The sequence below is a fragment of the Bos javanicus genome, chromosome 4 (assembly GCF_032452875.1).
Source record: "Bos javanicus breed banteng chromosome 4, ARS-OSU_banteng_1.0, whole genome shotgun sequence".
Taxonomy (NCBI): domain Eukaryota; kingdom Metazoa; phylum Chordata; class Mammalia; order Artiodactyla; family Bovidae; genus Bos; species Bos javanicus.
In genome coordinates, this window is record NC_083871.1 from 23582076 (window position 1) to 23596290 (window position 14215).

Genomic DNA, 14215 nt, shown 5'->3' on the forward strand with positions numbered 1-14215 from the left:
CAACACAGGGGACCCAGGTTCGATCCCTGGGTTGGGAAGATCCTCTGGAGAAGGGAATGGTAACCCACTCCAGTATTCTTGCCTGGAGAAACCATGGACAGCGGAGCCTGGCAGGCTACAGTCGGTGGGGTGGCAAAGAATGAGACATGACTGAGCAATTAACATTACTATTTTGGAATTAGAGGCTAGAATTTATGTATGTGTGTGAATCCATGGGGTCGTAGAGTCGGACACGACTGAGCAACTTCTGTGTGTGTGTGTGTGTGTGTGTGTGTGTAACTAATCTTCCAGGTACTTTATCTTGGCATATATACACCTTCCTACTTCTGACAATCCCCTCATTGGGCTTCCCTGGTTGCTCAGTGGTTAAGAATCCGCCTGCCAATGAAAGAGATGCAGGAGACGCAGGTTCCATTCCTGGGTCAGGAAGATCCCCTGGAAAAGGGAATGACAACCCACTCCAGTATTCTTGCTTGGGAAATCCCATGCTCAGAGGAGCCTAGTGGGCTACACCCTTTGAGGTTGCAAAAGAAGTGTGCATGATTTAGTGACTAAACAACAATGATTTGGGACCACTGAAGTCTCTGGATATGTTTTGAGAAATTGAAACTATTTTGGGTGTGCTATTGTATGGGCATGTGATATCAGATAAGTCATTTAACCCCTCAAAGATTCAGTAAAAATGGATATGCTAATAGTACCTAGTTAATAGAGTTGCTACAAAGATTAAATACATTATATAAAATACATTGATCTTATCTGAGACAAGTAATCAATAACATTAACTAGTATTATTAGACATACTGGTCATTTCTCAAAGTATTAATTTTATTCTGCTGTATTTCCAATATATGAACAGCTAAGCCTTTAAATTTCTAAGAAAATGACATTGGAATTGCAGTTCCAACCTGGTGGTGAAGAAAATCTCCTGGGGCAGAAAATTGTGTGGCCAAAAACCATAGAGCTTTATTTACAAAAAAAGACTAATTCAGTCATAAGCAAACATTTATCCTCAGCTTGTTGTATAATATTCAGAATATAATTATAAATATTTTTAGTAATTTACTATATGTTAACCAAAAAATGTCCAGAGACCAAAAGAAGCATTTGACTGGATTTTCAAATTAGTTGCCAACCCATGGCTAAAAGTCTAGTAAAGACACATTCTTTAATTAAAAAGAAAATTATTTAAATAAATTAATTTTTTAAAATAAAGTAATAGAACTATTAAAAAAGAAAAAAGAAAACAAATCTGATTTTAAAATAAATTTACATTGGTATAATCAGAAGTGTTACAATAAGCATATTGACATATATAGAAGAAATCTAAATGACTAGCCATGAAATGCCCCCAGAAAATGAGCAAATGTATCATGCAGCTTAATATTCCTAAGTGGAAAACTGAACACTACTAGGCACTAAAGATAACAGTATTTGAAAAATTAGAAATACCCTAGCATAAGAAATCCCACAATCACAGCATCAACTCAGATTTCTAAATGAGCAATTGTATATTTTTATCTCTCTGTGGAGAAGCTAATGTACCATTATCCTACTCAGTGTTACATTAATGTATGTCCAACTTCATTGCTCTGCTTGTAAAAATCTGTTTGAGTTCTGCCATTGGGAAGTACATCAGATGATGAGAAAAACTCGTTGTCAGAAGTGTTTATTTTAATCAGTATTCAGTATATTGAAACATTTGTTTTTATAGGTACCTATGTACTTCAAAATTTCCATAATCTGACACTTATTCTTTCAGTAATATTCTTATATTTTCTTCATACAATAGGACATGATATAATATACAAAATGTTAGGCAGAAAATATATCTGAAATACATATATACATTCATCTGTTAAACAGATATATTTATAAGGTTCTGATTTGAGAACTAAGAAGCTAACTACTCCTTGAAAGCTGTGAATGATATGCCTATATTATGAATAAAATAAATATTTATTGCTTTCTATGAGATTATATTTTCTTCTATTTCTTTTTATAACTAAAACTATAGATAGAGTGTAAAATGGGATAAGGTGTTTTTCAAAGGGAAGTTTACCAAAGCAATTTTAAAGATAATGGCCTATTTTATCAACATATGAGACTAAGCACCCCACTCCAGTACTCTTGCCTGGAAAGTCCCATGGATGGAGGGGCCTGGTGGGCTGCAGTCCATGGGGTCACTAGGAGTCAGACACGACTGAGCGACTTCATTTTCACTTTTCACTTTCATGCATTGGAGAAGGAAATGGCAACCCACTCCCGTGTTCTTGCCTGGAGAATCCCAGGGACGGAGGAGCCTGGTGGGCTGCCGTCTATGGGGTCCCAAAGAGTCGGACACGACTGAAGTGACTTAGCAGCAGCATGAGACTAAGAGTACTTTTAAAATGTGTGTGGGTGCTATGCGTTGTCATGTCTAACTCTCTGCGACCCCGTGGACTGTAGCCCGCCAGGCTCCTATGTTCATGGGGTTCTCCAGGCAAGAATACTGGAGTGGGTTGTCATGCTTTCCTCCGGGGATCTTCCCCACCCAGGGATCAAACCTGTGTCTCCTTCTTTGGCAGGAAGATTCATTACCACTGCACCACCTGAGAAGCCTCTTTAAAAAGTGGGAAAATAATAAAATGAGTGAATTGACTTTATAACTCTTTTAAATTCTACCTGTGTTCTTGACATTTTCCTAAGTGTCAAATCTCATTGATATATATAGAGATATCTTTTTAAAGCATTGCCCTCATCTTTCTCTTACACTTTATTCAGACAGGGCTGGGGTCTTTTTTATCTTTCTTTGTATAAAAAGTCACTTTTCTGTAGTAAACTTATTTAATAGAACAACTATAATCCTAATAGTTTCCTCTGATCACTTGCTTTCAAAAAGTCAGATGATAAAAATGTTGTATCAGTGCATGGAAATTATATTGTGTCTTCTGTGGTAATAGCTATAAATTTATTCATTGCACTTTTCAGAACAAACTACTCTTAAATTTTCACAGATAATTTGAAGAAAAAAATTACCGAGCTGTCCAGGAAGCCATTTCCATCTGTGTCATAGAGGCGAAACATAACTAGAAATAAAAGAGGTGTTGAAAAGAAGATTAGAGGTGAGTAAGATCAATGCTGGAATAAGGCATACTCTTGAAAAATTATTTTCTGTCAGAAATAAATACTACTAAATCCCTCCCCACCTTCAAGTAACTGATTTATGGGATCATTTAAGCTTTCAATGTGAATTAATCATTAATCATTAATAACAGTACTGGATATCAGATATAAGTTCTACTGATTTTTGTTATTCAGCTAGAAATCATGACAAACTGCTATTGTTTGCTCAAATTTTTTTACAAGATCATTAAATGGAAATTCAAAAATAAAGGAAGAGAAGGAGTTTAGACATTCAGAGTCTGGATATTAAAGAACAGTGTAGATAAGAAGAAATAACTGATTTAGAGGTTTGGAGATCAATTATAATCTGAAAACTGCCATCCACCGTTATGTGAGCTCAAACACTGCTTTCTTATCTATACTATGAGAATCCTCACCATGTCCTAAGACACATATTTGTTGTAAAAGTTAAGCAAGATGACACACACAAACATGTATCAAAAGCTATAGGTCATGGCACACAGATAAGCCATTGATCTGACTGATCATTAACAGCATGTGAAAGGAAAACTTAGTGTAAAATAAGGGAATTTTTCTGATAGAAGATGCAGAAACAAAACTATGTTATTGTCATGGGTATAATGATATATTTGTTTAAATCTAAGGGTTAGTTTCATGGGGTAACCAATTTTTGAACTAATCAAACATGAAAATGATGCTGTTGGCTCCACCGCAGAGAGCTCAGGAAAGCAGCATGGCAGAGGTCCATGGCTGGCCTAAGGACCCCTTGAAGAGCTCACACACCATGAGGAGACTACAGAAAAGGCTGCAGGTGCTGGGCTGAGATAAACAGAGAAGAATGCCACAGCTGTAAAAATAGAGGAATGGAAATGAGGGTTGTGTTGGGTTTGTATAATTTCCTGAAGAGTCTTGATGTCTGAGGCTTATAACATGAACTAAAGACAGTGACAACTAGGAGACATAGTTATGAAATGACTTTAATCTGTAACTCATTATTTTTCATGTTTAAAAATGAGTATTATATTTAAAAAATTCTAAGATATTTATAAGATGCAAAACTAGCCTGCTGTTGTTCAGTTGTTAAATCATGTCCGACTCTTTGTGACAGCAGGAACTACAAGACTTTAGACTTACCTGTCCTTCACTATCTGCTGGAGTTTACTCAAACTCATGTCCATTGAGTCAGTGATGAAAACTAGCCTGCATATCATTAAAAGGAAAAAAAAAATGCTACCAACCTAGCTATGATGTCCTATTTATTATAAAATGGAAACAGACTTTAAAGATGTTGAAAAGTAAGGGGAAAATGTATACCTATTGAATTAAAGGATACAATGTTAGGGCTTGCTTAATGACATAAATATCTTGCAAACCATGATAATTGTTCTTATGTACTAAATAATAAAATTCAGGAAGAAAAAAAGAACTTACCACAACAAAGATACCATGCATTTCAAGATTTTCTAGTATACTACAAAGCTACAGTCATCCAGATAGTATGGTACTGACACAAAGACAGAAATAGAGATCAATGGAACAAAACAGAAAGCCCAGAGATAAATCCATGCACCTATGGACACCTTATCTTTGACAAAGGAGGCAAGAATATACAATGGAGAAAAGACAATCTCTTTAACAAGTGCTGCTGGGAAAACTGGTCAACCACTTGTAAAGAATGAAACTAGAACATTTTCTAACACCATACACAAAAATAAACTCAAAATGGATTAAAGATCTAAATGTAAGACCAGAAACTATCATATTCCTAGAGGAAAACATAGGCGAAACACACTCTGATGTAAATCATAGCAGGATCCTTTATTGACCCACCTCCCAGAGTAATGGAAATAAAAACAAAAATAAACAAATGGGACCTAATTAAGCTTTTGCACAATGAAGGAAACTATAAGCAAAGTGAAAAGACAGCCTTCAGAATGGGAGAAAATAATAGTAAATGAAGCAACTGACAAAGAATTAATCTCAAAAATATACAAGCAACTCCTGTAGCTCAATTCCAGAAAAATAAATGACCCAATCAAAAAATGGGCCAAAGATCTAAACAGACATTTCTCCAAAGAAGACATACAGATGGTTAACAAACATATGAAAAGATGCTCAACATCACTCATTGTCAGAGAAATACAAATCAAAACCACAATGAGGTACTATCTCACCCCAGTCAGAATGGCTGCTATCCAAAAGTCTACAAGCAATAAATGCTGGAGAGGGTGTGGAGAAAAGGGAATCCTCTTACACTGTTGGTGGGATTGCAAACTAGTACAGCCCCTATGGAGAACAGTGTGGAGATTCCTTAAAAAACTGGAAATAGAACTGCCTTATGACCCAGCAATCCCACTGCTGGGTATACACACCGAGGAAACCAGAATTGAAAGAGATACCCGTACCCCAATGTTCATCACAGCACTGTTTATAATAGCCAGGACATGGAAGCAATCTGGATGTCCATCGGCAGACAAATGGATAAGAAAGCTGTGGTACATATACACAATGGAATATTACTCAGCTATTAAAAGAGTGTATTTGAATCAGTTCTAATGAGTTGGATGAAACTGGAGCCTATTATACAGACTGAAGTAAGTCAGAAAGAAAAACACCAGTACAGTATGAACGTGAAAGTGAAGTCGCTCAGTCGTGTCCAACGCTTTTTGACCCCGTGGGCTATAGCCTACCAGGCTCCTCTGTCCATGGGATTTTCCAGGCAATAGTACTGAAGTGGGGTGCCATTTCCTTCTCCAGGTGATCTTCCCAACCCAGGGATTGAAGCCTGGGTCTCCTGCATTGTAGACAGACGCTTTACCATCTGAGCCACCAGGAAGTCCCTAGTACAGTATATTAATGCATATATATGGAATCTAGAAAGATGGTAACGATGACCCTATATGCAAGACAGCAATAGAGACACAGATGTAAAGAACAAACTTTTGGACTCTGTGGGAGAAGGCGAGGGTGGGATGATTTGAGAGAATAGCATTGAAACATGTATATTATATGTGAAATATATACATTATATGTGAATCAGTCCAGGTTTGATGCATGAGACAGGGTGCTCAGGGCTGGTGCACTGGGATGACCCTGAGGGATGGGATGGGGAAGGAGGTGGGAGGGGGGTTCAGAATGGGGAACACATGTACACCCATGGCTGATTCATGTGAATGTATGGCAAAACCCACCACAATACTGTAAAGTAATTAGCCTCCAATTAAAATAAATTTTATAAAAAACAAACAAAACAAAAAAGATTTTCTAGTATAGCATAAAATGATAAAAATATCTTTTTAAGTGGCAAGAATTCTTGCACCACTCAAAGAAGGGGTTAAATGCCAGGAACAAGGCAAGGACTTCCCAAAAGCCTAACTATATTTTAGAATGAGGGACAGCTGTGACTCTGTTAATCTTTATTGGCATAAGGATTAATTAATGCCAAACAATTTCATACTGCTCTGCTAGGTGGAAAAACCTATGCCTACTGGTAAGTTTTCATGGAAATATGAACTCAAAGACACACACACACGTGGTGTGAATTTGTGGGTATCTGCCATTCATTTTGGGCAGCATCTGAAACTTCTTCCTAGATTCTAAAAGCCAGACTTATAAAGCACCATAACAGATGAAAAGTTAGACACCTTTTCTTCACTAGCCTGACTTGAAAATAGAGTTTGCACAAGAGGCAGCCTCTACCTATCCGAAGTACAAGCCTAGAAGATTAATCAGATGGTAGTGACCCAAGAAAAAAAGGACCTTTTCATAATCCATGGTGATGACAGGCAGCAGCAGTAATCATTGAAGAGAAGGGTGTGTGGCAGGGGGGCTAACACTGAAAGGTGCTGTCACAGAGAAGCAGCAAGCAGTTGGCATACATATAAGAAAATAATTATTAAAACTATCTTTAATTACAAATAATGCATTTGTATGTTTATAAAATGCTATTGAATCATCAAAAAGAATTGGAACTTATATATAAAAATACATATTTCATATATATAAGAACTTACATATGTATTAGAACTTACATAACAAATATGTTATATACATATATATGAAAGTGAAAGTGTTAGTTGCTCAGTCATGTCTGACTCTGCAAACCCATGGATTGTAGCCCACCAGGCTCCTCTGTCCATGGAATTCTCCAGGCAAGAATACTGGATTGGGTTGCCATTCCCTTCTCCAGAGGATCTTCCCAGGGATCTAACCTGGGTCTCCTGCTCTTACCATCTGAGCTACTAGGGAAACCCCATCATATATATATATAGAGAGAGAGAGAGCGATGTCTTACATTAAAACATATATATCATATTTATTACACCTATATTAGAACTTATATAACTAATATAACTATGTTAAGTATTACATCTTATATAACATAGGTTATATATTATATTAGAAATTATAATGTATAAATACTGATATATACGTTTACATATAAATATATATATGTATACATATTCAGTGATGTGGTAAGATAAAAAGGCAATTGCAGTTTTATTACTTACAAAGAACAATTAGAAATTGAAACATAAAATATACCTTTTACAATAATATCCAAAAACCTAAATACATAAGAAAAATTTATCGCATTGGACAAGACCTTTGTGCAAAACGTATAAAACCACCAAGAAAAACTATATAAAACCTATAAAGATATACTATGTTAATGAATTGAAACATTTAATATTAAAATGTAAATTCTTCACAGATTGTTCCATATAAGGGAGACAATCTCAACAAAAATAACAGCAGCTTTGTTTTAAATAATCACATGACGGATGACTCAGCAGATAAGTATCTTCTGGCAATGCAGAAGACACAGGAGACTTGGGTTCAATCCCTGGGCCTGGAAGATCCCATCAAGGAGGAAAGGGCAATGCCTGGGAAAGCCCATGGACAGAGGAGCCTGGTGAGCTACAGTCCAAAGGGTTTCAAAAAGTTGGACATGACTGAGCGACTAAGCACACAAATATAAAAATTAAAAAAATAAACTTGGAATAGCCAAACTTTGAAAAGAAAAAAACAAATCTGAAGGATTTACATTACCTAACTTCAAGAGTTGATAAAAATCCAAGGAATCAGGACAGTGGCATCCTGACTATGCAAATAAAATAACAGGAGCTATAGGCGACAGAGATCCATACATGTACGGTCAACAAGGGCCAAAACAACTCAATGAGATAAGAAAAGTCTTTACAAAAAATGATGATGGAACAGCTGGATGGATATTCATGCTAAAAAATTACCATGACCCGTACTTCACACCAAGTATGAACATTAGCTCAAACTGAATTACATTAAGGCAGAGCTTTAAAGATTCTAGAAGAAAATATAAGACAACATCCTCATAAATCAACGTAAGCTAATATGAACCATCAAAGACTGTATTTTTCAGTAGATAAATTAAAATTCATCAAAATTAGAACTTCCGTTCATCAAAAAAAAGACTATTAATAAAATAAGTCAGCTGCAGATTTGAAAAAATATTTTCAGAACACACATCTATATAGCAAAGGACTTGTTTCTAGAATATTATGAACAGACCATATAACTCAGTAATAAAAAAAAAATGCATTTAAGAAAGGCAAAAAAGTCAAGCAGATACTTCAGAAAAGGAAGATGTATGAGTAGTTGATCATAACAAAGTACTCAAAGTTATCCATTATAAAGAAACTGGAAATTTACACCACACTTAGAAGCATAATACACTTGCTAGAAAGAGTCCAGAATTCAAGTTTTTCCCCCAAGATCTGCCTACCAAAGCTCCTTACCTTTTCAGCCTCTCAGCCATCTAAGAAACTATACTTTAAAAATATTGGCAAAAACCTGGCTCCCCACTCCCACGAAATTTACCCACAAGTTGGACAATGTTGTCTTGATAAGTTTCCTAAAATTTACAAACAATTTTTATATATATACATATAGAGTTTAAATGTTCTAGTTGTTTTGAGCAGGAAAGTTGATCTGAAAACACTTTGTTGCAGAAAAAGAAGCCAATTCTGACTCCATGTTGGCACTGTTTCTTTGACTTGCTTTTAGTTGCTTTTGTTATTATTATCATACGGAATGGGCTGCCTCAGAGAATCCTGTCCCTCTACCTGACTGTTGAACCACCTTTGTTCAGAACTAGATCCACCTGTAATTGGCAGGAAGGAAGAAATTAACACATCCCCTGCCAGAGGCTTTCCATTCTAGAAGATGTTTGCAAGATTAATAGCCATTTTACTCTGCTTCCTCACCTCCTCTCCATTTCTGATCTATAAAAGAACCTGGCCTCCAGACCCTGATAAGATAGTTTATTTTAAGGCAGTAGCCTGCCATCTTCTCAGTCACCTGGCTTTCCAAATAAAGTCGTTTTCCTTGCCTCAACACCTCCTCTCTCAGATCCACAGAAACAATTTTACTACTGAATGAAATAGAAGCCCTAGTATATTTTTAGTGTTGATTTCTAAACACATTAACAGCAGTTAACGGCTGTCTACAAATTCAAATTCATCAGGGAAGAAAGCTGGAGAATTTCAAGTTTTAATTATTATAGCAATAATAAAAGTAACATACATGTATTGAGCACTAAGTATCCAATAGTCCAAATCTCATCAAGTATAAATCAAAGACAAACATTTTCTTTGATCCTGGATTAGACATAGGAATTCTAAAACTTCTATTTTCAAAAGTAAGTCTACTTTCCTAATTTAAAATTGTAGTGGTGTTGCACAAAATATGAAATATTAAACATGTGTATTTATGCTATCTTTCTATTGAAAGTCCACCAGCAACAGTTAGGGATGAAACGGGCATAAACCCACAAGTACAAAGGAAATGTGAGGGGAAATAAGAATCATAAAATTTTAGAAGCTGGAAAACACATGGGGACTGACTGAGAAACCTAAGGAATATAAACTTAAGCTGGCGGTGAAGAGGAGGCACAGATTCACACAGAAAGGGAAACTAACTTTTTCATGAAGATAAATTAGTCCTTTAAGTTCAACCCCTAACACCTTGGACCTGAGGGTATGCCAACCCCCTAATTTATAGGATACTGGATCTCTGACCTTTATAGCAGTCAAACCACAGGGGCTCTGAGCTCCGGGTAGTCAGGTATTCTGATGGTAGGTGTATCATACCAAACAGACTGTAATCACATGAAGGTGTATACACTGAACACTGAGAAAAGTGAACTCCCTCTTCCTCACCTCTCATGAGTCAGGCTTAAACCTCATCCACCCACCCACCTACCCACGAGCACCAAGCAGTTGTTTCAAATCAAGGCAAAGTATTTTGGAAGAAAGCAGAAAGCAGGAAAGGAGGAAGGGGAATCTTATAACTAAGAGGAAAGTTTCAAGCTATGAAATAATAATAAAGGTAAATAAGGATGGTGTTGAGAACAAAATGGAGTCTCTGAAGTGCAAATCATGCTAGAAAGAGTAAAAAAAAAAAAACGTCATCATAGATGTAGAAGATGTGCTCAGTCATGTCCAACTCTTTGGGACCCAGTGGGCTGTAGATGGCCAGGCTCCTCTGTCCAAGGGATTTCCCAGTAAGAATATAGAGTGGGTTGTTGTTTCCTCCTGCAGGGGGTCTTTCCAACCCAGGGATCAAACCCCTGTCTCTTGTGTCTCATCTCCTGCACTGGTAGGCTGATGCTTTACCACTGTGCCACCTTGGAAGCCTGTAGTAGATGTCTCAGATGTCAGATAAAAGACAAAAGAGAACAAGTTGTAAAATTTAACAATATTATAATTCAAAGTTCTGTCTTGGAACTCTAATGTCTAAAAATAGTGATTTCAAAGACTGAGCAATTAAGATAAAAGGGGAAGGTAACTAACAATGAAAAGATGAGGGAATGGATGAAGAGCACAAGTTTCTAAACCAGAATTTAGGGTGGAAGATTTGAAAATTAATTAGTTATATAGGAATAGAGAAACTAATCAAATAAAGAAAATAGGACAGTTATTAACATCATGGAAGATAAAAATTATTTGGTGTGGTAAGCCTATAGAAACTTTCTGTTCTAAAATATGTCTGAATAATATTGATAAAATTAATATCTATCCTCAAACATTATAATAAGCCTATTTTTGTTAGAATTTAAAAATATAATTAGACTCCAAGGTCAAGTGAATTATTGAACCAATAGGTTTTATTTTTAAAGCCAATAGGACATAGATTTTTAGGTGCAAAATTAATTTAAGCTCAATATTAAAATTATTCTGTCAACATGATAGCTTCCAAAGATGGGTACCTGTTATAAAATCACAAACTCATTTAAACCACTTTTTTTCTATTTTTATGCTCATGCAGTTACACTTTATATAGAAACAATTATGTGCCCACACATGAATTTGGTTAAAAGATCAAAGGAAAGGCACATTATGTAATATGAGAATAATTCTATCTAGAATTAATCTGTTTTCCAAAAGATTTGCAGGTTTTTAATTTATCTTTGTATTGAATATGTCTTTGTTTTTTGCATAATGTTATTGATACAAAAATATTATTATGGAAATTGTTATTAAGATTACAGTCTATACTTTAAAAGACATTTAAGCTGGAATTTCTTTAACTCATAATTTTTACTGTTTTATGTATTTCAAGACCTACTTAATAAACCATAAGGGCAGTGGCAAAAATAATACTTAGAGCTTTGGTATCTAAGGTAATGGTATTATACTTTTTCCTATTTTCTACAATAGAAACAATAATCTAAAAAAGGAAAGGCAGCTTTGCAAAATAAAAAGAGCATCAAGTCAGAGGGGCTTCCTTGATGGCTCACAGTAAAAAATCTGCCTGCAATGCAGGACACTTGGGTTGGTCCCCTGGAGAAGGAAACGGCAACCCAATCCAGTATTCTTGACTGGGAAATCCCATGGACTGAGGAGAAGGGTGGACTACAGTCCATGGTGTTTCAGAGTTGGACATGAAAATGACTAACAGACACACAGCAGGTCAGAAATCATGCATTTTAGTCACAGCCAGCTAAACTTGTGGCATAAATAATAATCAACCTCTCTGGGCTTTAGATTTTTCATTGACAATACAGGAAGGTTAACTAGATGATATCTAAGGTCTATTCAATGTTAATTTTCAGTAGTCCTTAAATTGATACTAGACATAGCAATAACTTTAACGTACAGGGTAGTTCTCATTATCTGTTTGTCAATTACTTATTTTCTGGATATTTTTGTATTGATTTCTTTTCAGTAACTGTAAGTTAACTTAGAACTTACTCTAGCTAAGTCATCAATAACTTGAAAAACACTAATTCAAAAGTGAATGACAAGTATTTAAAATAAAGGGTGTAAAATTAATATTATTTGATAACTTCAAACAGTTCAGTTCTGTTGCACAGTCGAGTCCGGCTCTTTGCAAGCCCAGGGACTGCAGCACACCAGGCTTCCCTGTCCATCACCAACTCCCGGAGCTTGCTAAAACTCATGGCCATTAAGTTGGTGATGCCATCCAACCATCTCATCCTCTGTCGTCCCCTTCTCCCCCACCTTTGATCTTTCCCAGCATCAGGGTCTTTTCCAGTGAGTCAGTTCTTTGCATCAGGTGGTAAAATATGGGAGTTTCAACTTCATCATCAGTCCTTCCAATGAATATTCAGGCTGATTTTCTTTAGGATGGACTGGTTTGATCTTCTTGCAATCCAAGTGACTCTCAAGAGTCTTCTTTTGAACACCACAGTTCAAAAGCATCAATTCTTCGGTACTCAGCTTTCTTTATGGTCCAACACTCACATCAATACATGAGTACTGGAAAAACCATAGCTTTGACTAGACAGACTTTTGTTGGCAAAGCAATGTCTCTGCTTTTTAATATGCTGTCTAGGTCGGTCATAGCTTTTCTAAGAAGGAGCAAGCATCTTTTAATTTTATGGCTGCAGTCACCATCTACAGTGATTTTGGAGCCCCAAAAAATAAAGTGTCACTGTTTCCATTGTTTCCCCATTAATTTGACATGAAGTGATGGGACCAGATACCATGATCTTAGTTTTCTGAATGTTGAGTTTTAAGCCAACTTTTTCACTCCCTCTTTCACTTTCATCAAGAGGCTCTTCAGTTCTTCTTCGCTTTCTTCCATAAGGGTGGTGTCATCTGCATATCTGAGGTTATTGATATTTCTCCCAGCAATCTTGATTCCAGCTTGTGCTTCCTCCAGCCCAGCGTTTCTCATGATGTACTTTGCATATAAGTTAAATAAGCAGGGTGACAATATACAGACTTGATGTACTCCTTTCCTGATTTGGAACCAGTCTGTTGTTCCATGTACAGTTCTAACTATTGCTTCTTGACCTGCATACAGATTTCTCAAGAGGTAGATCAGGTGGTCTGGCATTCCCATCTCTTTAAGAATTTTTCACAGCTTGTTGTTATCCAAAAAGTCAGAGGCTTTGGAATAGTCAGTAAAGCAGAAGTAGATGTTTTTCTGGAACTCTCTTTCTTTTTCAATGATACAATGGATGTTGGCAATTTGATCTCTGGTTCCTCTGCCTTTTCTAAATCCAGCATGAACATCTGGAAGTTCATGGTTCATATACTGTTGAAGCCTGGCTTGGAGAATTCTGAGCATTACTTCACTACCGTGTGAGACGAGTGCAATTGTGTGGTAGTTTGAACATTCTTTGACATTGCCTTTCTTTGTGATTGGAATGAAAACTGACTTTTTCCAGTCCTGTGGCCACTGCTGAGTTTTCCAAATTTGCTGGCATATTGAGTGTAGCACTTTCACAGCATCATCTTTTAGGAATTGAAATAGATCAACTGGAATTCCATCACCTCCACTAGCTTTGTTCATAGTGATGCTTCCTAAGGCCCACAAGACTTCTGACTCCAGGATGTCTGGCTCAAGGTGAGTGATCACACTATCTTGGTTATCTGGGTCATGAAGATCTTTTTTGTACAGTTCTTCTGTGTATTCTTGCTACCTCTTCTTAATATCTTCTGCTTCTGTTAGGTCCATACAATTTCTGTCCTTTATTGTGCCCATCTGTGAATGAAATATTCCCTTGGTATCTCTAATTTTCTTGAAGAGATCTCTAGTCTTTCTCATTTTATTGTTTTCCTGTATTTATTTGCCTTGA

At 36.3% G+C, this 14215-nt stretch overlaps 1 protein-coding gene across 7 annotated transcripts in view; it reads right to left on the minus strand.

Annotated features, from left to right (window-relative positions):
- The window catches only part of DGKB (diacylglycerol kinase beta), an 869212-nt gene that overhangs the window by 614949 nt on the left and 240048 nt on the right, over positions 1 to 14215 (minus strand). For all 7 annotated transcript variants that reach the window (XM_061413599.1, XM_061413603.1, XM_061413600.1 and 4 more), the window contains one exon: positions 3019 to 3068. In XM_061413599.1, coding sequence (XP_061269583.1) covers positions 3019 to 3068 — 50 coding nt within the window. The remainder of the gene's footprint in view (positions 1 to 3018; positions 3069 to 14215) is intronic.